At 38.6% G+C, this 24,429-nt stretch overlaps 1 protein-coding gene and 1 long non-coding RNA gene across 3 annotated transcripts in view; one reads left to right on the top strand and one right to left on the bottom strand.

Annotated features, from left to right (window-relative positions):
* DPF3 (double PHD fingers 3) overlaps positions 1–11,254 on the top strand; it is a 204,073-nt gene extending 192,819 nt beyond the window's left edge. For both annotated transcript variants that reach the window (XM_026709310.2, XM_087921739.1), the window contains exons 9-11: positions 6,662–6,774; positions 8,656–8,737; positions 10,818–11,254. In XM_026709310.2, coding sequence (XP_026565095.1) covers positions 6,662–6,774; positions 8,656–8,737; positions 10,818–10,888 — 266 coding nt within the window. In that variant the 3' untranslated portion in view covers positions 10,889–11,254. The remainder of the gene's footprint in view (positions 1–6,661; positions 6,775–8,655; positions 8,738–10,817) is intronic.
* LOC148128202 (uncharacterized) overlaps positions 1–13,943 on the bottom strand; it is a 31,292-nt gene extending 17,349 nt beyond the window's left edge. Inside the window, exons 1-2 of the long non-coding RNA XR_015741020.1 lie at positions 13,870–13,943; positions 12,632–12,758 (exon numbers count right to left, since the gene is read on the bottom strand). This is a non-coding gene — a long non-coding RNA (uncharacterized LOC148128202). The remainder of the gene's footprint in view (positions 1–12,631; positions 12,759–13,869) is intronic.
* Between the last annotated feature and the right edge of the window lie 10,486 nt (positions 13,944–24,429).

Here is a 24,429-nt window from a genome sequence, read left to right as displayed (position 1 = left end):
GGTCATTAACAAGCTCCCTGAGAATGGCTGACTTGAAAACTAAGCAGGAGCAGCATTAAAAAGTATGTGAATAGGAAACCTAGACTGGGAAGACTAAGCAAAACATTCTGGAAGAAGACAAGCACAAATGACTTCCATACTCTTGTCAAGATGAGCGTATGCATGCATTTGCAAAGCCACCAGAACTTTAGTTTGACTTGAAGGAGGCTTGATTTTATTGGACTAGAAATGAAATATACCTGTAACGCTAGGGAATTCAGAAAATGGCCAGTCTTTCCTCCATTTTATGATATTGTATAGTATTTATAGATCTGTAAATTGTATTTAATTATTCAGGCCGATCCACAATTCTCAAAGACAAACTAGAGTTAAAACTTGAAATAGAAACCAATACCAATAGTAATATAGCCTCTAAAAACCTCTAAAAATTAAAGCAATTCGTTTTTGTGAGATCCCTTCAGATACCAAATGACATGCCCTCTTGATTTTGATCAGATTATATTGATGTTCAGAGTAGTGAAGAAGGTAGAACTGTGGTGATATTGAAGAAAAAAATTGTAAAGAAGTAGGGTAAAGTCTGTAGTGAGGTAAGTATTTGATTTCTAAGTTTTGCGGTAGAATTGTACATAACTAGATACATATGAAACAACTTATTTCTTATTTAATATAAATGGATTAGCTTAAACTTAGATTCTAACAAGCCTTTGAAAAGTCTGTTCTTTTTTTCCTTCAGATATGTAATATCCTTTCCCCTCTTCATAGTGAGCCAGCAGATGGGATTTAAATGCTACACCATGGGATAGGTATTTTACAAAGACTGGTTGTGAGCGGTCCTCACAGGATCAAGTTGGTGGTGAGTGCTGGCAGGAAGAGGTCCAAAACTGTCTATTGATCTTCCTAATATAACCAGGAGCTTCTACTATTGCAATAGCTCTGCTTTTTCTCTGCTACTGTGATAATGATGAGGAATCATATTTTTGCAAAGTAATCAATAGCTACAGTGCTGAGTTCCTGGCTGCTGATGTAGGCCTCTTATAAGTAGCACTTTGCACATAGAATACCCAAATCAGCGGAAAGAGCTTTACTCAATTCTTCTTTCTACTCTGCCTGAAAATCTTTGGAACACATTCTAGACTTGGATTTTTTTTTCAGCAGAGCTTCAGTACAAGGGAGGGGTTGATGGAAATGACCTTTCTCTTTCTGCAATGGAGATTCTCCATTGGCATAAGGAGCACCTTTTAATTGTAGGTGACAATTTAATATCCAAGCCAGGGCTGTTAAACTCCCAGCCTATAGGCTGGATGCGTCATGTGCTGGCCACGGCCATGCATTTAACGAAGGGGGGGGGGAGTCCCGATATGTCACATGACACCACTGTGATGATGTGAGTTTGACACCCCTGATTCAAGTTAATGTCTTCTGTTCATTTGTAGTGGATTATATCAATAATGCAACGATAGTCTAAATTTCCATAATCCTCCTAAGGACTAATCTTTCAGGCACAGAAGTGGTATCAGATAAGCCTGCAATTTTTTAAAGTAGAACTGCAAAAAAAAAAAGAAGAAGAAGAAGAATGGAAAAACAGTGAGCTCCTCATAAACATAACTTGGTTACATTAAAAAAAAAATGTTTTCAAGATAGTACATTTAATGATCTGTAAACTGGTAAATGCCAGTCACTTATACATTAAATAAGAATTTAATTTTAAGCCAAAAATTTTATAAAATAAAAAGCTTCACATATCAGTGGAAACTATCATATATTAACCCATTGCCTGAAAAATTCTTAAGGAGATTAAATGCCTTCTCAATTGCTGTTTCATATGTGATAATCCTAAAAACAGGAGCTGTACTATCAAGGGCCAAAAAATAAAATTCACTCTAAGGCATCAGTATAGCAAGAGTAAGGAAATGCCAAAACTATTCTGAATTTAAGAATTTATGGACATTTATTAGGATAGTGATGTTCATCAGCTTCCATACAAAACATTAAAATAATTCCACAAATGTCTCTGAATAGAATAATATATTCAATAGTTTTTTTTCCAAAAATGCTTCTTCTTTCCATAGGTAGATCACTTTTAATGTTAAAAGATACACTAATGATAAAGTAGCACACCACTTCCTTACTGATTTTCAAAATAGGTATACATAGAAATATGTCCCTGATGCCACCAGGAGTCAAACTCAACTATAAGAAGATTACTATTTCCATTTTTAGTTAGAGGAGAACTGATACCCTGGATCTGTCTACTGTATGCCACTGTGGTTATGTTGGCTGGGAATTATGGGAGTTGATAAGAAGAACTGCAGATTGGAACTTCAAATTCTTGTTCTTAGGGTGCCTTATTGTTACAGGATATTTGCTATTGGAAATGGAAATAGGGAGCATATGACAAAAGAGTAATATTTTGGTGGAAAGTGGTCCTAGGCCTTTTATTCAATCCTGGCTAGTAACAGAGTTTATATGTTTTATACTAAAAACACACTTTAAAAGGACTATGTCTATATTAATTAATAAACTATGTTTATAGTGTTGTGAATGCTATCTGATCAGTTTAGATTTCATTGTACTGTGGAAGTTGGGTTAATTGATTAAATCAAAGTTAAATTAAACATAGCTAAGTGTGTTAGCTATCTACAGCTGAGAGAAATTATTGACTTTTCACATTAAGGCAGCTTCAAAGCAAAGGGGATTTATTTTCCCCAAGAAACAAACCTGTGAATTAATCTTGGTGGTCTAAGAGATTATAGCTGGCCCAAACTCATTCCGGGAGTTTCTGGGGTTAAAAAAAGTCAATCATTTGCAATTTAGCAAATCAGGAAACAAGGCTCCTCAGGATGACTAAAACTATCTCAGAATAATTTCTCCATGATCTTCTCTGTGGCTTCCAGGACTAAAAGACTAGAGCCTCATTATTCCCCCAAACACTAAATCACTTCACCATGTTCAAACTTTGGTTCATTTCTTATATTAGAAAGGTTAGTAGCTGTTGCCAGCTATAACTGGACTCTGAGCAGAGAATTATAGCCCAGAAAGGGTTTCTTTCAGTTAACAAATATCCTTTTCCAGCTAACAGTTCAAAACTGTATAATTTTTAGTCATATCACTTTAATTGCATCAATCCACATTCCATGATCTCATAATCCCTAACATGGCTTATTTATTAGATTACTACCTCATTTTTCTGCCAGGAACACAGGATAGTATTGTTAGCTCTCTCCTTTCTGATTTATTTCTACAACCACCACCTTCTGGAGAGGCTTGGGCTCAGAAAGAGCAAATGTTTCTCCAGTATTATTCTAGTATTTTAATCACTCATTGGCTCATAATATGAAAACAGCAAAAATACATTGCAAAGCTCACATGGTCACTGTCACTCTTCACTGCATATTGTTTTAAGAATTTGTTTAAATTCTTGAAATTTCTCCTTTCTTGGTCTCCTTAGACCATTCTGAATATTGAATACCAGGTATAGATTTTTACCCCAGTGTGTTGTCTGTTTTTGACTGACACAAATGCAGTGCTCCATCAGGGGAACTTCTTACAATTCATTGCATGTTTGCTTGTGGTAATATGGGATCTTCCTTGCTTTGGGAAAAAATCTATGTGATGCTTAAACTGCATAAAATTCATTGCAAAATGAAAATGCAGAAGGCAATATGATGTGCAAATGCTATAAGATAATAGGGCATTGTTCACTGTTGTATGAATTTTAGGAATACTGCCCATTACTGGATATTCCTGTGTAATATTCCCATAGGGCTATAAGTTAAGGTATAGATTTAAAAAGTTGTTCAACAAAATTTCTCAATTGTACGTGTAACAATTTTGACAGTTTTGGGAATTGGCTATTTGGAGCAGGACTACTGTATGGAGAAGTATGTCCTCTGGGCTGAGGCCACAGCTCAGATGCCTGTTTTTCCTTTTGCAATTGTTTTTTGAAGAAAAACAAGTAGCAGAAAATATAAACCATGGATGTTTCTATTTAAGGCTCTTTCTGGCCTGCAGATCTTCTGCTTTTCTAAAATTCCTTTCTCGAAGTTGATCAGAAGAACGGTTACATGCAAGATGTGAAATATACAAATAAATGGATCTGCCCAGATTCAAGAGAAGGAAACTGATGTGCACATGCACCAGAGAATACACAGGAATGAAGACAACTCAGTATCACTGAAATGGTCATAGGGTTCTCTGTTTTCACCCAAATTTTCACAAATCAGTTCAGGGCATCCTGCAATTGTCCTCACGGCGACTTTCTTGCGATGCTACAACTTGGCCATTGAAGAGCACTCCTTTCAGTTAACCAAAATGATGGTACAAAAACTGACAGGTCATCTGTGTCTCATTCCTCAATATAATCCTGCATCTGTTTCTGCATTGATTAAAAATCAGAAGCAACTTGTATACAGGAAGGGCAAAACCACTCCCCACTACTAAAAGAGACAGGCCGAAGAGTGGACTGCTATCATGGCATCATAACCTCCATGGAAGAAGAACAGCTGAGAATCTTAAGAAATCCAGGAGTTTATACCAAAAAAATTTATCTCCAAATTCTTCAGCTGCAGAGTAGCACTATTAAAGGGGAACCATTGAAAGCAATGTGTAGCGTACTGTATGTATGAGGATGGGAAGATGTAATGGTCTGGAGACAGGAAATGAACAAAAGAGAGATATTTATAACTGGAAATTGAAGCAATAGGTTAGTGTGTAAAGAATACACTGAAATGAAAAGTTGAGATCTTTGAACAGAAAAGTGTTTGAGAATTAAATTCTACCTGGGGATGTGAAGAATAAAAGGTAGCCAGTAAACCACATAAAACTTGGTAAAAGAGAGGAGTGGGAAGAGTAAGCTTATTTCCCACCATTGCTACTTGTATACTCCCAGCCCCAAATTTAATAATTAATACTCAAACTTTGTCATATCCTGATCCCCCCAAAGTTTCTCAAAATGTGTGGAATGACTTAAAGGCTTAAGAATAGTTTGTCTATTTTTTTAAAAAAAATCTCTTCTTCTTTCTCATGGGTTAAGTAGGAAAGTTTTTTAAAAAGAAAAATGATAAGAGGTACCATATTTGACAAAATTTGCCTGCAATTTTGCCAAGCCATATCCAAGGAAAGTAAAGAGATCAAAGGATTTACTCTGACATCCTGACAGAGGTGAAGGCCTCATTTCTTTTGCACAGGTCTGTCTTGGGTTGTAGCCTCTAGTTTCCAAGAAGACTAAGAAAAGTGTTTTTTGCTCTTTCATGTAGAAATGAAACTTTTTTTCTAGGCCAGGCCTGGGTGTCAAATGTAAAAGATTGTGACAATTGTTAGTCAAAACGGAGAAATGGTTGATAGGAAGGCTGAGTTAATCTTTTTCCTACTATCCATTTTCTCCACCCTCATATATTCATTAAAGCCAACATACAGTTTGAGACTGAAAGGTTTCAGAGCGGAGACATTATTTCTTCGTTGGTTGTAGGAATTCTTTTATAGACTAGAAGAAAGAAAGGTGAACATTGCCTACCTACATTTATGAGGGGAAAAATGGGAATAACAGAGGGAGAATAAGTTATCTGGGAATTTTCATCACACATTCTCAGTTGCTGATCCTTATAACTGTCTTTGTTGTGAGCAAAGATCCTTTGCTAATGACTTTCCACCCAAGGCTTGTTGACTAGCACAAATATAAAATGCCTCATTTAGTATACAGGTACACATGGGTCTTCTATCCTTTTCTGCTTCTGCACATGGATATTTTGCTACATGTTAAAATTTGGGGGGGGAGCGGGGAACATTGGATGAAAAAGATTTTTTTTTTTTTTTGAAGGAAGATGCCACTCACTTATGGCAGAAACACAGAAGATAGGGCAAAGGATCGTGGAGAAACAAACTGGGCTATTTCCTTATTGTTTTCCTGTTATAAAGAAAGAACGTTGAACCTACCTTATGTTTGTTTGTTTGTATCACCCCTCTTCCAGAACTCCCCGTTGCTGGTCCTGCTATAGTACTCCTGCTGTTTGGCAAAACCATCCACACACATGTAGGGAAGGTCTAGAGTCTCAGCAGTAGTTGCCCTTCCCCTGTTGCTAGCTCTCCTACTTCTCTTCCTTTTATAAATTGTTTTGGCTGGTAGTGGGGGGATTTTTTTGGTTGATCCTGAAAGCTTAGTTGTGCAGTTTGATTTCTTCTGTGCAGGCTAACCTTAGTAGTGCAGAGCTCTTAAAAATATAAGTTTGCCCCATTGCCCTTCTGATGTATGAATTTGCATTTCAGTTATGTTTCAATCAGTTCAAATAAATCTTCCATGGAAAAAAAAACCCTTCCTCCAAATCCTTTATTGACAAAGGAAGAGGAAAAGCCTATTCTTTCTTCCTTCCTTCGACTCAGTTGTCTTGTTTTTTCTAATTAAAAGGAAAATAACAACCACAAAGTTTTTAAGAGCTCTGAATAAAATTGCTTTGCCAATGGTGCAATGGGAAGGGATGACTTATTTTTCTTGTGCCCGGCAGCAAAAGGGTTAATGCTTGCTTTCCTCTTTGATATCCATTAGTTTGGAACCCATGTTGTGATTGGTCCATGTCCATGTCTGTTTTGTTCCTGAGCTGTATGACTTTGATTGAAAGAACCATTCAAAGTACAGCCTACTCAGCAGAGGTGTTTCCCATTCCCCCAGGTCACCCAACGTGCCTGCAGTTCACAGCAAATATGACTGAGGCTGTCAAAACCTATCAGTGGCAATGCATCGAATGCAAATCCTGTAGCCTCTGTGGGACTTCTGAGAATGACGTAAGCTTGTCTTTGTTATCAAGACCTAAATTAGCCATTTGTAATAATGAGTTGCAAACTAATGTACACAATCTTCAAGGTTTCATTCATTGAGCTCAAGACATCTAAGGAGTAGATGGGAGCCCTTTTTGTAAATTCTTCATGCACACTCAGTTACAGTACACTTGCCCATTCTTTTTTTCCTTTTGTCCCCTCCAAAATTGGTAGTTCTCACTTGGGATTACTTAAGGGACCAAACCTATCTGTTTTGTGGCAATACACAGGCCAATCCATGGAGACTGAATCTTAGCAGCTAAGGAAACAATTCATCTTTTAAGAGCAATACTTCCTTCCCCAGAAGGATTGTGTGCTGGTTCAAATGATATGACTCAAAGGCTTTTATTAGACATTATTTGCCCATCATGTCATTTTTACTACAGACTTGCAACAAGCTGAACAAATTTGAAGATATGCTGTTCTAACAATATATCAGGTGCAAAAGTCTCAATCCTATTCAGAGGTTGTCTCTTTTCAAATCTGGCAAATCCCTATCTAATGGCAACTACATCAGTCAGTTCTGGAGCTCAAGGCTGTGATGATGCCATTCAATGATAAGCTCTTCTAAAATGATGGTTTTGCTGCAGAGTATATTGGATTTGAACAGTGATGACCCATAGAGCCTCAAATAAAAGAAGGACCTTTAGAGATACTATGCATTTTTGATGCATTATCTAAAAGAAACTTTTTCTAATTGGCATGCATATGTAGTTCTACCCTAAGTAGTGCTCTGAGCAATATACACCTGCAGAGACAGGGAGAAATAATTTCTCAGCATGGGGTGAGATATCATCAATATGCCAGTGACATCCAGTTGTATATCTTTACTTTGGGCTGAGCAGGAAATGCTGCAGAGATCCCTGGAGGCTGTCTGAATCTAGATGGGGAAAATTGGGATCAGGCTTAATCCCAACACGATGGAGTGACTGTAGATTCCAGAGATAGCCCATCATTATTTCTAGAAGGGATAGCACTCTCCCACAAAGAGTTGATGTGCAATTTAAAGGTCCCAGCAAATTCTACAACAATGGTCAAAATGGCCTTTGCATAATTATATTTGTGTGCCAGCTGTGGTACTTCATGGAGCAGGAAGCTTGCTTTATGCAGAGCACCCCTTGAAGAGCATTTGGAAGTTGGTTTTACATGCAGTTGGTTTTACAGCCTGTGCAAGCCAAATTTTGCTCATACAAAGATATGACTAAGGAAGCTGCATTAGTTGCCAATTAGTTGGGGTTCAATTCGAGGTAATAGCTGTCACTTGTAAAACACTGTGTGACTCAGGATTTTAGTTGAATCTACCCATCTGGTGAGATCAGAGAGGAAAAACTCTCCACCAAGGGAATGTCATCTACCATGACCTCTTCTGGGTGGTCCAGAATATTCCTCCTTTGGAATAGCCTCCTCTTGGATATTTGGCCCACCCACTTCTTATTAAGACTTGTTCAGAAAATGTGTCTCTTCTGGAAGGCATTTGAGAATGAGAAGGAAAATCATAACATTCCCATGAACAGGAATATTAGGTTGAGTGTTCTCAGAAGTTCTGTAACATTCCCCCACCCTTAATTCCTACTTGCATTGTTGTTGGCCACTCAGATTCAGATTAACCTCTCTAAATGAGTTTTCTTTTTCTATCTCAATGTTAGATTAGTTAGACTTCAAGAACATGACTATGTAGCACAAAATTAACATTTGTAGGAAGTAGTCTCTTTATCCATAGTTAGTGATTTGCTCTTTGGTTCCTTATCATGATGCAGTAACTTTTTAGTACAACAATAGGCAGGGTTACATGTTTTAGCAAGATTGAATAACATTTCTTTCTTTCTTTTCTCAACAATTCTGGATCAGGACCAGTTGCTCTTCTGTGATGACTGTGACCGTGGTTACCATATGTATTGCTTAAACCCACCAGTCTCTGAACCCCCAGAAGGTACAGTTGCTTGGAGTATCAATCATTTCACGATAGCACAATCAATATCATTTAAATATTCATGTACGTGTTTTGGCGTTGTTTACTCAAAGCCAGAGGGAAGGCATAGGAAAATTGTCCCATGTGGGGTTTGTCTTGCTATATCATACTTCCCCATGTGAAATTATAATCAAAGTAGCTTAAACAATGCAAATCATGGCAAAAAAAAGCTGTTTAAAGCAGTTCCTGCTTTTTTCCAATGCTTCTATCTTGTTCATTTCATAGGTTCAACAAATCTAAGGATCTCCTTAGGTCACATTTAGTTATAGTGTCTGTCCAGATATTGAAATGATCAATATTGAATGATCAATGTTAATATTGAAATACCAGCAGTGAACAAAACAATAATAAGCTAATGGAAATCCAGTTTCACTGCAATGTTCAGAAAACACTTCTTTCTCTTCCCCACTAGTAATTATTATTGATTGGAAAGGTTAATTTGATTAGAGAAAAAAATCTGATAGTTTTTAGGCCTCTTCAGTAGAAGTTAGGGCAATAATTCTCTGAAGCGTGTGATGAGGCTCATAAGCAGACTTTGGGGAAATCAGCTGATTAAATCATACAATTCTCCAATGGGTTCAATGTCTCCACCCATAGTGAATGGAGGCTGCCTGCCAATTCTATGAAAATTTTTACTACTTCTAACAGCTTTTTCTGGTTTGAGTGGGTAATTCCAGTGTATCCTTTCCTTGGAGTGATATGATTATTCATTGAATCCTCAATTTGGAGATGCAGTGGTCTATGGTATTCCTTTAATTGTTGTTCTGCTCATGGACAGAATTATGAATCTTTTTGCATAATCCAAATTGTGTAGTCATATACACTTTAAAAATAAACTTTTTGTAAGAAAAGGGGATGAGGTAAATATTTTTCCTATGACAGACAGCAACACTTAAACTTGTAAAGGCAATTCCCTTTGTTTAAACCAAAGCAGCAATGAAACTTGAGATAATTTCTCACAAGACAAGTGAGAAATTCCTCGTGGGACAGGTGAGAACTGAAGTCATGTCCCACCCTTAGCATGTCCCTTCATTTCATGAATCCTCTAAGCATTTTTGGGTTCTTGGTTGGTTCCATTCTGCTTGCAGAGGAAAGGATGGGGAGAATTCAGTTGATGAAGATTGCAAGTTTCTTTTAAAACAGGCATGGATATGAATTTAACCCACCATGGCTGCCTCTGAAATAAATTGCTGTTAGTTTAAGGGCAGTAGTCACTGCAGTTAATGAAAACAGAAGGACATACTATAGCAGTGGCCCCCAACCTTTTTTGAACCAGGGACCGGTTTCACGATTATTTATTCTTCCACGGACCTGTATCTGAGAAACGTGAGACTCCACCGCCATCGGGACGGCTCTTTGTTTGAAGCCGCCCCCCCTCTCTTCAAAGAAACTAAGGTGCAAGCACCCAAACACCACTTTCAAACTGAAAACCCGGAAGCACTTTCCAACCAAAAACCCAGAAGCAACCGAAAACCTGGAAGCGCCGTCGAAACAAGATGGCGGTGCCCAAGCTTTGCGGCCCGGTAAAAAATGATCCATGGACCGGTACCGGTCTGGGGACTGGTGGTTGGGGACCCCTGTACTATAGGACATATAAAAAACATCTACAGGAACCTCCCTCCAAATACTTGTATAGCTTCTGATGTCCTTCAAAATAACTTCTCTCTTGACAGAAATTGCCTACAGCAGGGGACAAGAAGAACTAACCTTGGCTGATCCCTAAAAGCTAACAGAATCAAGTCTGGCTAGTATTTGGTTGGAAAATAAAATAAGAAACAAAGCTACTGCTATTATTCAAACTGCACACAAAGTGAACGAGGCATGTTTACCTGCAGTCTTGGGTATCATTTAGAACAGGGGTGTCAAACTCACGCTGTCATGGCAGCATCACATGATGTATTGGGATTTTTCTCCCCTCTTCACTAAAACAGGGGTGGGCATGGCCAGCGTGTGACACATCTGGCCCATGGGCTGGGAATTTGACAGCTCTGATTTAGACTGTCTTTTCAACATCTAAACTTTTCCATATCTTTATTTATAGGAAGCTGGAGTTGTCATTTGTGTCAAGAACTACTCCAAGAGAGAGCATCAGCTTTCTGCTACCAGCCCTAGATGGGAATAAAGGATTGGGCTTATTCTTGAATCTGTAGCACCAGCACATCATGATTATCCATCACATAGGTTATGTGTAACCATAAACACACTCTTGCCCTCATGAAAGGATGAACACTCACAGAAGCATCCACAGTATTTGCTTCTCCAGGGTTACATTTCACCAAGAATTGACCTCCTGGGTTCTACTAGAAGGAGCAGATCTTTGAGGCAAGGGGGAGGATTCTGTGTTCCAAATGGATCATTTTCCCCTGCAGTGCATGATGGCAGGTCTGTTGTAATAGATTCATATGTGTTATGATTATAGCATAAAGGGGAGCTGTTGTAACTGTTGGTATTTAGGCATTTAAATTGTGTGGATTGTGATTCTGGTTTCATTTATCTTCTCTTTCCTTCAGATAAATCAGTATTCACCATCCTTCAAACAGTCATGTTCCTTGCCTGGCATCTTGCAGATCTGTTAGGGCTGCAGCTTCCAGAATTCCTAACTAACATGAGCAACAGCTGAAAACAATGGGAGTTAGATTCCCAACATATCTGGAGAACATTTGATTAGTATTAGAGTGCTTGGTGATTGTTTGTGATCTAGGGCTGTAGTGGGATATTAAGCCTTACTTATCAGGAAAGGTTCTAAAGGGAAATTGCTGTTTATAAGTAGATATGTCAGATAATAGTATCTGGCTATTTACAGTTCTATAATAAAACCAAAATAACCATTCATAAAGAAGCGTATACGCAATATCTATCTTGAAACTTCTCTATTGCCCTAATAATAGAGATAAAATGGTGATGTGACTTCATTACTTTAATGTATCCCACAGCTAGTCTAGGTAGATTCCCTGACATAGCACATCCAGTCTGTTGCTCCTCCTAGGTAAATGACACTCCAGTGAAGGAGTGCCAGACTCTCAACAACAAAAAAAGCAAAGCTATCCAAAATTCATTTGGGAACATTATATCTTTCTTTACAGTGGCTGTCTTCTTTTTCTTTAAGGGTGAAAACTTTAAAGAAAAAATCCTGGTGTCATATCTGGGATTAGAGTAGCCTGCAGACAAAAGATTGTCTCCTCACCTTCTCCTTCCCTGCCCTACACTCACAGGTGCAGTCAAGCAGCCTGTTTCATGCAGGGTCATTCAAGGCTCTTGTCTCTGGCAACAGAAGATTGGCAGCTATGTCAGCCTTCATTTCCATATTTGGATGACATAGCTGACTTGGGGTCATTAGTTTAATCAAAAACAAATCCAGGTCTGACTTGGGTTTCAACTAATCCTCTCTAAATGCAGCAGCTCCTGTTACTTTTAGTCGATCTCTTCTTCCTTTCATCCCCCCCCCCAAATAATCCTATTAAAAATTTGAATAAAACAATAAAAGATAATGGAGACTAAGGAAAAGAAAGAAAGGAATTACGAGAAAAATAAATGTATAAAGAGAAGAAAAAAACTCCACCCCCTTCATAGCAGGTGTAAACAATTCCCTAATCTCTTCACTTCCTCTTAGTTAACAACTGTAAACTCTTCATCTCATAACCCTTTTCTTAACAACAGAAAAATCAAAGAAGTGACATCATCTTCAATCCAGTTAATAGTAAAAGATCCATACAGAGCTCTAAGATTTTAACATTACTTAGTGATAGCAATAGCACTTAAACTTATATACCACTTTACAGTGCTTTCCAACCCTCTCTAAGTGGTTTACAGAGTCAGTATATTGCCCCCAACAATTTGGGTCGTCATTTTACCCACCTTGGAAGGATGGAAGCCGGAGTCAACCTTGAGCCTGGTGAGATTTGAACACCAGGCAAATTGCAGGCAGCCAACAGTCAGCAGAAGTAGCTTGCAGTACTTCACTCTAACCACTGCGCCACTCTGGCTGTTTTGTATTAACATATACAAAACTCAACATTCCGCACCTTATTTGTTAACTAGAAGAAAACTGCATTTAATTTAAGTCATGAAATAGTCTCAACATTCTGTTGCAAACAAAATTTTTAAAACACCAAATTTAAATATGACCAAAAAAAAAATCCCCTTTAGAAAAGACAAGCCCCAATAAAAAATATTTCAAATAACATTTTAACATTTTCCTCATCTTCACCCTCCACTTTTCACATATATAATAATCCCAATATCCTAATAGAGATTTTAAAAACCCCTAAAATTAGATATAGCAAAAAGAAATAATTTCTCTTTATTTAAAAAATTATCCAAACTTCCTTATTTTAACTGAAGAATAACAATTAAATGTAAACCCAATTTAAATACTATAAAATTATAATTACATAAAATAACTCTTTGGGAAGAAAATTTTACATAATATCATTTTAAGCAAATCCAGCACAACATCACTATTCCAGAAAGAATCACCCTGTATAACAATGTAACCTATTTATCCCTGCTAGAAAAAGCCAACTTTATAATTTTTTAAATTTTCTTTTATATAAATCCATCTATGTGGTTGTTGATCCTTATACACATTTCTTTAGTGCCTTAAACAGTCTTTCTTATAAATCCAACAAAGGGAAATTATTGCATTATTTCCTGGTATTCTCATTTTTATTTCTTTTTTTATTTTTAGTACCTCATCCAGTGTATTTTTCTTCAAAGTTCATATTCTCTTCAAATAAATTTTGTTAGACATATTGTTCTATGATATCTTTGATAACAGAATGTTCTCTAGAAGACACAACACAGTTTTCATTTCTTGGTGCAGATCCCTACACAGTTCTTCAAATATGTCTCCAAATACCATTATAAATTCCTTGTTTTATACCTCCAAAACTCAAAAACATTCTTTCTTTTCCATTTATACATTTATTGTTTCAAAAATAGTTTCAAAGTATTAATATCCAAAGCTTCACACTTAAAACTCTTACAACTTTCTGTAGCCAAAACTTGATCCAACTTTCTTAATTTTAAATTCTTAAAAATTATAAAATTAAATCTTCATATTCTTATATTGAGGATTAACAGCACCCACTCACCTGATGTTTCCAATCTTGTTATTCTGGAGGTGTCTAACTTCCTTAAATCCAATTTCCAAAGATCATTAGCAAGGGAAATACATGAAGTTGGTGTCCTCAAAAGGCTCCAATTTGCAGTTGTAGCAAAATGATGAATTCCCCCACCTCCTGGTCCTTAGTCCCCCCACCCAAGATTGCTGTCTCTTCATGAGGAAAAGGAATGACCATAAGGAAAAACAGCTTGGGCAATGTCGTGTCATTCACCTTGATCCAGAGAAGATCAAAGGCTGCCGATCTGCTTTTGCTACTTTGTACAAGGCTGCAATCATCAGCTCTCTAACCTGTCTGCAGCACTGTCTTCAGTCAGCTATTTTCTCCTGAAAATCTTGATCTTTCCCTCCTTTCAGATGAGCATGCTATGCAATCAAGGCCAGGTCATTTGAAGGTGCCAAAATTATGACTGGATTCAAACATGCTAAACGATAGTTTGTTAAATCATGGATTATTGAATGAATCATGATGGCTGGGTTAACCAAACTAAAACCAAACCAATCCAATTACTGCTTACCATACCACAAAAAATCAAATTCTTTCTAATTATACATTCCTTGGAAGAGTTGCTCATAAACAATATAGTGCTCAGTATGTTTAGATTTTAGGTTCAAACTGAATGTGACAGTGACATTAAATGTAGGAATCGTTTAGGGGAAAAATCATTTAGGAAAAAAATGTATACATTGTTAACAAAAGAAAGAGCAGCGCAATAGTGAATATAAAATCTTGTCTGTGATTTACCTTCCTTTGGTCCATCTCTTCAGACTTTTTATCTCCAGCTGATCTCGGATAGTAACAATGCCTCTTGGTTGTTAAAAGTGTATGTAAGAGGAGACTTTGAAGATCTGATTGGAAAACATAGACTGTTGCTTTACATGGAATCTAGACAAAGCACAATATTTTGACCCAAAGTATCTTATCGGCTTCGAGCCTGATGCTAATACTTTAAAGGAATGCTGAACACATGTATCCTGTGTAATACAATTATATTACAGATTGAGTCATATTGAGTTAGATCATGTAATAGTCTTACCTGCCCTGACTGCCAATTTTTCAGGACTCAATACAATTTTTCCCCAGTTCTATATGGAATGCCAAAGATTAAACCTGAGACTGTTATACCAAGCAGCAGGCCTTCCAGTACAAAGGGCTGGTGATTTTATAGGGCAAATTAAGCCCATACTTATTCTGCATTGCTCTTCAGGTGCTGGAGAGGCTGTTTCCTCCACTTCCAGCTCTGTTGTTTAGGCTTAACATGAGATTTAAGGTGCAATCTAAAATGTTCATAACTGGCATGGAGCAGATTGGCTTCAACGAATGGGATTTTTGTCAGCCATGTTTTATAACTTGTTATACTGCTGCAGCACTTAAAGGAGCCCCCATTGTAAAATACAAGGGCAGCTAGAATCCTTTTGGTGAAGCTAGTACCTATAGTAATCACACCCACTCTGATACATACACAATACCATAAAGTGGTTGGTTTGGTTTTGGCTTGATGTAATGCGATATTCAAAATTATCATGGCTTAGTGTTAAGTGGGAGTGTGCTATGTCATGATGGTTTGTTCAATAAATTGTAGTAAGTTTGGAACTCAATTAACTCTCCCTCACCCCTCTCTCCCAGCACTGCATAAACTACTTGAGGTTGAAATGTCCCTTGTGATGTACGTGAGGAAGGGAGAGAGAGAGGGGGGCCCTCTATGACCATTTTAGTTTTCATTTTCTGTGCTTGCATGGTGGATAAAGGGGGGGAAGGGGGTACAGACACCTGACCCTGTCCATAATGGTTCCAACCCTAAGGCTTAAAAAAGAAGATTGCTAGATGGCTAAGAAAATCATTCAACAGTATATGATACACAAATGTAGATTAACAAGGTGTTGAGTCAGGCTGAAACTGAAATCATAAAAAAGAATAGCTAGTTAAAGCAGAAAGAATTGCTAGCAACTCCAACCTATAATATACAACATAAAATACATTTTGAAAGTGCAATAATTTCCCCACTTCAGAAATGAGGACACATCCCATCTAAGGTTAAACACCTTTATATTAGGTTGATTTCAGTTGTAAATTTTCCCAGGGAAAGTATACATTTTGCAGTTTCATTCTGAGTATGTTTATAAAATGATAAGATTATTTCAAAATTATGACTAGAGTTGGATGATAAGATCATGTGTTGTTATACATACTTTGTCTCCTAAAGCTGCTTGAGTCTTTAGTGGAAGCACAGCAAGCAGAACACATAAATTATTATTATCTATTAAAAGCCCAGGCACAGTTAGCATGCCAAAATTAGGGTTGTGATACTCCAAATACACTCATGTGTGAACTCCATTGATTTTAATAGGACTACAGTCAATTCAAGCCAGAATATGAAGTGCTTAGACTATGAACAACGTTATTGGCTCTTAGACCAGCATTTCAGAATTACAATGCTACAGTGCTTTGCCAATATATCACAATGGTCTTGTGTAAGCTGGTCATACAAGGTCAAAGCCATTTGCAGAACTGAATGTCCATTCATTTTTTTTAAAGTCCTGAGAGAACATCTTTCACAAACAAGCACAGAATTTGGGATTAAAATGTTTGCATTTGTTTAACCAGCTTTGCTGGACTTGGATTTAAACTGCTGCTTCTACACATGAAAAAGCTCTGCTTTGTGAGAATTGGTTCTTAGATGTAAGGTATCTTGAGGGAGGTGCAGTTTTAGATATTTAATGGTAAACATTCAATGCTTTTTCAAGGGAAGTAAATCCTGTAGGTCAGTCTAATCAAATTGATGGGGTTGCTTTTCTTTCTTTGTTCTGGGTGAGAGCAGGATTATAAATTGAATTTGAGACCTGCTAAATCTGCTTTATTTAGTGAAGTAATTACTAATAATGACCTTAAAGCCAATCATCAAATTATTTTTCAGAACAGATAACAACCTAAAACTCTGAATGTGCAATAGTAGTGGCACAAAACCCACCCACCCGTGTGCATGCACAAGTTCTTCCAGAGAAACTGATCCAGGATAGAAAACATAAGCATAGTTCAAATGCATGTTTAAGATGCTCCTCCTGTAGTTTATCAGTGAAATAACCAATGTTCCAATTAGTAAAAGTGTTGCTTCTAAGAAAAGTCATCACAAAATTATGTCCTCATAATGAAAAAGGAGCAACTGGAGAAAGTATGGCATCCCCAGAGAGATGCAAGATGCAATTATGGTGATATTCATAGAATTTATTATTTAGAAAAGGTCTTTGATTTAGTACCTCCGTGTGTTGTTTGTGCCAGGGAGAAGGGGAGAGATTGGCAACTGGCAGGGTTATTTTCATCTTGATTTTTCTCTTCCAACAAAAAGAGAAAATGTCAAAATCCCCTTCGGTGAATGAGTAATTTAAACACGCCGTATGAAATCTCGCCTTGCCAGTGATCATAGCAAAGGGACACAGCGGCCCAGCTTGCTAAGAAAAAAGGGTCTGTATAACAAGAGGTTCCTTTTTAATGGATGAAAAACAAACAGCCAGATGAAAGACAGGTTATAGTGTGCTCTTTTCGTATTGGATCTTGTAATGGCGACAGACAATGTGGAGAAAATGCCCAGGCAGAGAAATAGAATAGCTCAGCCATAACCCATGATGCAAGCTGACTTCTGTAGCATGCTGTTTTCCATTTCCAAGACTAAGCACCTGTGATGGGGGCTTCCTTGGCTCTGACCAGCTCAGGCAGCAAAGCCGTTCAATTTCCCATTCTGTAGCGACTTTCCATTACAGAAGGGATGTGCTTATGGTGCATAAGAAAGAGGCCCTGGAATTAATCCAGCAAGGCAGATAGGTGTGTGCGCCTCCATGCCCATGTTGTTTCTTTGCATCTCCCAGCTGAATCCAAAGCTTAGGATTTAACAGCTGCAGTTCTCTGGCAGAATTAATTCCTTCCGAGCCTTCGCTTCCCTCATGCTTGTTTCATTCAGGCCTTCTTAAGCCAAAGTGTGAAGGTGCCTGGCAACACAATTTCCTCCATAGATTTGGGCAATTCGCAACCTTTTATTCCCCCCACCACCAGAGGTCAGACAAAAGTCAGAATAGCTCAGACAAAAGTCAGAATACTCTCTTTCAGAAGAAAAGGCCTGCTTTCCATGCTAACGTGGCCGGAGTTTTTCCACAAGCCAGCTCTTGCATTTCAAAATTTGGGTAGCTGATCCAAGCCCTCGAAAAAGCAGCGAGTCTCAGAGGTGTGCCTGACAGAGAAATCAAAGGCTAAACTTTAAGCAATTAGTGTTGTTAATGTTTACTCTGAGATAGTACAGCTGCATAAGTCTCATTAAAATATTCCCCAGGGAGGAGGAGGGGGAGAAGGCAGAGATTAAGGCACCAACTTTCTTTCCTATTTTTTTTTTTAAAAATGTCCACCTGATGTAATGGCGGAAGCATGTGCTGAAATATCTTGAATGGCAAAGCGTGGAAAAATATACATATTTTTATCCCCTGGCTGGCAAGCAGCAGTATGTCAGGAATGACACCTTGTGGAATAACAGGTGCCTAATAAACTGGGGGGAAAGTGGATCAATTCTTTAAAATTTGTATTTCTGTCATCAGGATCTCACAAATCCAATACAAAGCTATGCAAGCAAGAGAAAAAAGATATGTTGTGGGAGAACAAACCTCCTGTCCCTGGGCCTTAGGTAGAAAGTATTTTTTTTTAATTGATCCAAGATAAAATCCTTAAGTCAAAGACCCTTTTTCATCTTGGCTCACCTGTGTCTTTAAGATGATGGCACAATAACGAACTACTTTATGCCATAACTGTTGATGCCCAGTGACAGTCCTTTAGTACTTACATTGTGCCCAGCCATCAAGGGACAATGGAGCCAGGAGACTTCAACGGACATGGACATACAGAGCATACAGAGCTTTAAACAAAGCAGATCATTAGCTTTTCTAGCACAGTAATGGTAATGCATTTGCCATCAGATCTCTCATGTTTGAGACAAAAGTCCTATTTTGGAGGTGCCAGAAATTGAACTGGGAAATCTCTTCATGACAGCCATGGGCTTTATCCCTGAACTACAACATGAAGGACCCACTGTTCTCATTCCAGACAGCTTGTTCAGAAAGACACCATGATCGATGCTGCTGAAAAGTTCTGGAGACGTAGCAAGGCTGTAGACCCCTATCTTTCTCTGGGCGTTTTGGCGATTGATTGAAATGTTTCCCAGTAACCGTATCCAGGAGAGACTGAGGTAGCATGGCAACCATCTGAAAACCTATTCCAAGAATAGGTAGTGCTTGCTCATTAGAAAGGAGTTCATTTTATACGGCACGGAAGTTTGGTAGGCCCTCCAGAGGATTCATTTTGGTGCAAAATTCCCTTATAATCTCACACAACAGCGCTTGAGGGCAATCTGGAGGTCCGGAAGTCAGCTTCATCCCAATCCCATATGCTGATGGGAAAAGTAGAAGTGTTATGGTTGGATTATTAGTCATGTGACTCTGGAACCAGGTTAGGAGAACATTTGGATGCACTCACTGTCTATTCATACACTTCCCCTGTCTGGTGCTTTGCTTCAGACATCAGTTGAATAGATTGACCCTTAGCTTCTGTGTCAAAAGACATCACAAAATTTCAAGTCTGCAGGGCACAGGCATAGGAATAGTTTTTAGATTATTATTTCCTCTGTCTCCTCCATTTGTTAAGTTAAGGAATGTGTGTTTCCTCCATCGATTCGATTACAAGAGATCTTTTAATCTAGAACCTAGCTATACAGGTAATCCTCGATTTATGACCTCAGTTGAGCCAACATTTTCTGTTGCTAAGTGAGACATTAGTTAAGTGAACTTTGCCCCATTTTACAGCCTTTATTGCCACATTTGTGAAGTGATTCGTGGCAGCTGTTAAGTTAGGCACATGGTTGTTAAGTGACTCTGGCTTCCCCATGGATTTTGCTTGTCGGGAGGTTGCAAAAAAAAAGTGATCACTGAGACACTGGAACTGTCATCAACCGGCTGCCAAGCATCCACCTTTTCTTCATGAGACCACAGGGACGCTGTTGCAACAGTCTTAAGGGTGAAAAACGGTCAGGAGTCACTTTTTTCAGTGCCATTGTAACTTTGAATGGTCTCTAAATGAACTATTGTAAGTTGATGACAACCTGTATGGAAGCAACCCCAAACCCGACAAGCCCTCTGTAGTTACCTAATTGTTCCCTTTATTAGGCGTGCCAGCAGCCCCAGCAAAATTCTCTCTCCCTCTCACAGCAGGTTATCAAGTCTACCTGGCAGGGAAATGAATAGTTGTCTGTCACACTCATTCATCGCTGCCCCCTGAATTTTATCCCTAGAGCTAGGTTGGAGCTCTTCCATCCCAAGGACCGACCCATAGATTTCCACTGCTCTCTTCTCTGCCTGCTGTGCATCCACACATCAGGCACTGGACCCAGCTGTTCCTCCTCTTCCTCATCAGCCACCTCCAGACCTGGGGGCTGTTGACTCTACATCTGCGGGCTGACGGATGGCCCAGGCTCCACTTTGGTCTCTATCTCTGACAGCTCCATTCCCTCTTCCCCCTCAGGCCACAACATGAGGGTTCTGAAACGTGACTCTTGTGAGCCTATACACAGGGGTGGGGTTCAAATTTTTTAACAACCATTTCTGTGGGTGTGACTTTGTTGGTGGACATGGCTTGGGGGTCATGTGACTGGCTGGGTGGGGCCAACTCAACATCACTCACATCGAGGCACACATCTCCTCACATGGCCTCTCGTGACTGTGGGGATGCTGCCGTAAGTGTGCTGTAAATCGTAAGTGTGAAAAGGGGTCATAAGTCACTTTTTTCAGTGCCATTGTAACTTTGAATGGTCATTCCACACAAGCAAAGTACCAGCAAAGGAGGGGGAAAAAAAACTCCAGAGACGTTCCTGAGACAGGAAGTCTAGTCCTGCCAAGAATGTAATAAGGGTTAATGGAGAGGCAGTTTCTGTAAGCAACACCAGAATGTTTCCTTCCTGCCTTCCTTACAGGATTAGGCCAGTAATTTCTTCTAACAACCAGTTCTCCGAACTGCTTAGAATGTTAACAACCGGTTCTAGCGAATAGGTGCGAACTGGTAGAATCCCACCCCTGCCTATATGGACACACACACAGAGACACACACTCACAAGAGTCACAATTCACAACTCTTATTGCTTCAAATTATTCCTTGTATTTCTAGGACGTTTTGCCTTTTAAGAAAAAGGTAATAAACAAACCTTTCTTTCTTTTTAATTGCAGCAGATGCATTCATTTTTTTCTTTTGTTCTGACTCGTCCTAGGGATGAATGTGGAGGTACTAATGATTTATTGCTTTTGCTCACAATTGTCTTTCAGCCAGGGCAGTAGTTTTTTGAGTCAGGGTTGGGGGTTTTTGTGTGTGTGTGTGTGGGGGGGAATGGACTCCTGGTGACTGCATGGGAAAGCAAGTCCCTGCAGTTTTCTAGCAAGGTTCTCCACAAGTGGTTTGCCCTTGCCTTCTTCCTAGAGCTGAGACAGAGCGATCAAGATCACCAGCTTGTTTAGACAGGCCTGGAACTTAGAGTTGCCCAGTTTCTAGTTTGATGCCTTAATCACTATGCAGAACTGGTTCTCTTGTAAGTGTTTTAGTATGATTGAATACACTTAGTCCACTCACGAGCCAACACTAATGTGATGCTGGGCCCAGAACAACTGGTTGATCAAATGAGACAAAACCATTTGTTTTTCGGGCTTTGTAACAGCCAACGGGGCATCTATTTAATGCTATATATATGGTGCCAGGAGAAAAATCATACCTTGGAATCTTGAGGTCAATGATCTTGGTGGTCAAGCAGGAAAAGTTATTTGAAACATCAAGTACATTTTGAGTATTGGCTAATTTAGCAAGCTAGTTGTATCTGAGATGCCAATCAGCAGCTTTGCCTGTTTGGTATTCTGATCGCTGCTATTAAAATTTCAATCTAGTTCAGAATAGTCGTGTGTTGGGCTCTTCACTGTTACGAATCAAGGCCTTTGACTTTATTTTAGCTTGGATGCAACTTAAGAGAATTGCTAGAGAGTAGGCAGCTTGTCCTTAATTCTTTGTGAATAACTCAGAAGTATGTATCTTTGTGTTCCCCCATCTCTAGAACTGGTAATTATAAACTGTTTTTGTCCTGTTTTCTTTGTCCGTTTTGTCTCTGCAGCTCCCTATTTCCACCAGCAACTAAGTTTCCTTTGATTGATGTAGCAGCTATTCCCATTTTCCTCTAGTGCCTCTTTCCATTCCATATTTGGGATACACTATTTCCCCCCTTTCTGTCTTTTCTATTTTTAAGTCAGTATAGTTATAATACGTGTGCCAACCCACATACTAGGGTAGGCATGCTAACTAATATTTTTTTCTGCAATGTAAGTTATTGCTTTCCCATGTGTGTTTGTGTAGCTACAATAAACTTGTGGATCTCTCTGAATTTTAATCCTTGTCTGTCAGCATCATTTTCTACCACTTGTACTTTTTGAGTTAAGAATCCCCATAATTCATTAATTTAAGAGAGATTTGAGTCATTGCTCAGATTAAAGATAGATATTCCTCCAGTTTCAGCAATTAAATCTCCTACAGATACATTGCACCTCTGTGACAAAATACTTCCTGATTGTAGAGTGTTTGAAGCTCTTTGAGCTTATTCGTTTGCTTGTAGACATTTCATTACCCGACTACGTAACACCATCAGTGCTTGCCATGCCAGTGTTGGTGGGGGTGTGGTTTTCTCCTTGGTAGTTTCTTGGTTAGGAAATTATTTTCTGTTTGATTGTTTGCCAGTGTTAATAATCCCTGGTTGTCTGGGTGCAACCAACACCCAGTTAAGCTCAACACTGACAGGGCAAGCTACTGTATAAATAGTTTTTGGTAAGGAAATGGTGGTCTGGGATGACAAAGAATATCCTTGTTTGAGGTTTCCAGATTTTCCAAAGCCCATTGCAAAGGAAGAATTGAGAGTGTCATGTGAGCCATACCCATTAACTCTCATTTCTGAATCACAGATGTGCCACCAATAGTCTTTGGGTTGCTTGTCGGCCATTCTTCTAAGGCTTGGCTGAAATCCTTAGCACCTCCTTTCATATTACCTCTGACACTGATTATATTTGTTGTTCCTCCCATATTGCGAGACACTCTGGACTTCAAAGGCTGAAAGAGTTACCTTCTTCAGACCCAATTTGCAGAACCTGGTGCATGTGTGCTTATTAGTACTACTATGTCTGGTTGCAAAATTCTGATCAGTTGATAGCAGCAAACAGCACAGGTAGAATCTCTGGACCTTGAAATGCAGGAAAGGATCTATGAAAGTGCTGTCTGTCCTGGGTGTCCTAACATTTGGAGCAAATCCTGTTTCTGGTTGTGTGCATTTCAAAATGAGAGCTGTGCTCAGATTCAAATACCAAAAAATATAGCTGCATGTAGCTGGGCAAAACCCAGGAAGCAGAAACTTCGTAGGTTTCATTCAGGCATCTGCTCTCTTTATCTGGGATAAAATCTTTAGTTAATACTTAACTAATTTAAGTGTTAATTTAACTAGATGTTAACTCTGTTCATTGTAATATTTAATGTTTTAATATACCTTTGTTTTTATGTTTGTAAAGCACCCAGAGTCACTTGACAGTGAGCTTGGTGGTATATAAATTTAAATAATTAATTAGATACAGAATGTTAAAACTTCAATAGGCTTCTTCTAGTCTCACTAATTAAGGTAAAGTCTCTTTGAAAACTTAGAGATGCTTCTTCCTAAAATTTTCTTCCCACCTAGATTGAATAGCAATTTATGAGATAAACTGAGGTAGGGAGCCCTTCCATTCCTTTCCAAGCTTTCTCCAACGTCTTTTCGATAAGGCTGCCACAGAATGTGGATGGTTTTAATTATTGCTTTCTATTACGCTGTATATCACCTTGATTCCTTCTGGAAGTGAGCAGTCCATAAATAATTGAACAAACAACCAAATAAGCCATCTAGAAACCAGGGGAAAAGTAACTCTAATGCTTCAGAGCATCGCTGAGAGAAAGGTAAGATGCTCAGGTGCGAAAGCAATCCTTGCTTTTATTCCTAGTTAAATACTTTCATTATCCTTGATCTGTCATATTTCATAGGCCAGATTTTAAAAAATGAACTCAGATGTCTTCACTAACATGGTTAAACAGTTAATTCCAACAAAACAAATCTGATCAGATTTTGGACACATTTCAGGAACTCACTGCAAAATGCAAATGTATCTTACTGTCCTTCCCTCCCTCCTCTCTAATATATTTTAAGTGCATTTGTTATATTTTACATGTTTAATATTCAAGCCTGCCCCTGTTTTAGAGTGGCAGCTGAAAAATGACCTGATCTGATTTAAAATTCATGCCTAACTATCACCACTGACTGAATTGTAAATCTAGGCTTCTGGTAAACACCGTTTTCTCCAGCAAAGCTGAATATGGTTTTCCTAGAGGAGGACATATAGAATAGGTTCAGCAACATCAATGTCCAATTTCATCCAAAGATATGATAATAGTGGAAAAGAGCAT

The sequence above is a fragment of the Pseudonaja textilis genome, chromosome 1 (genome assembly GCF_049901715.1).
Source record: "Pseudonaja textilis isolate UNSWEBS1 chromosome 1, rPseTex1.2, whole genome shotgun sequence".
Taxonomy (NCBI): Eukaryota; Metazoa; Chordata; class Lepidosauria; order Squamata; family Elapidae; genus Pseudonaja; species Pseudonaja textilis.
The sequence above is the reverse complement of the archived record's forward strand: the minus strand, read 5'-3'. Positions and strand labels throughout refer to the sequence as shown.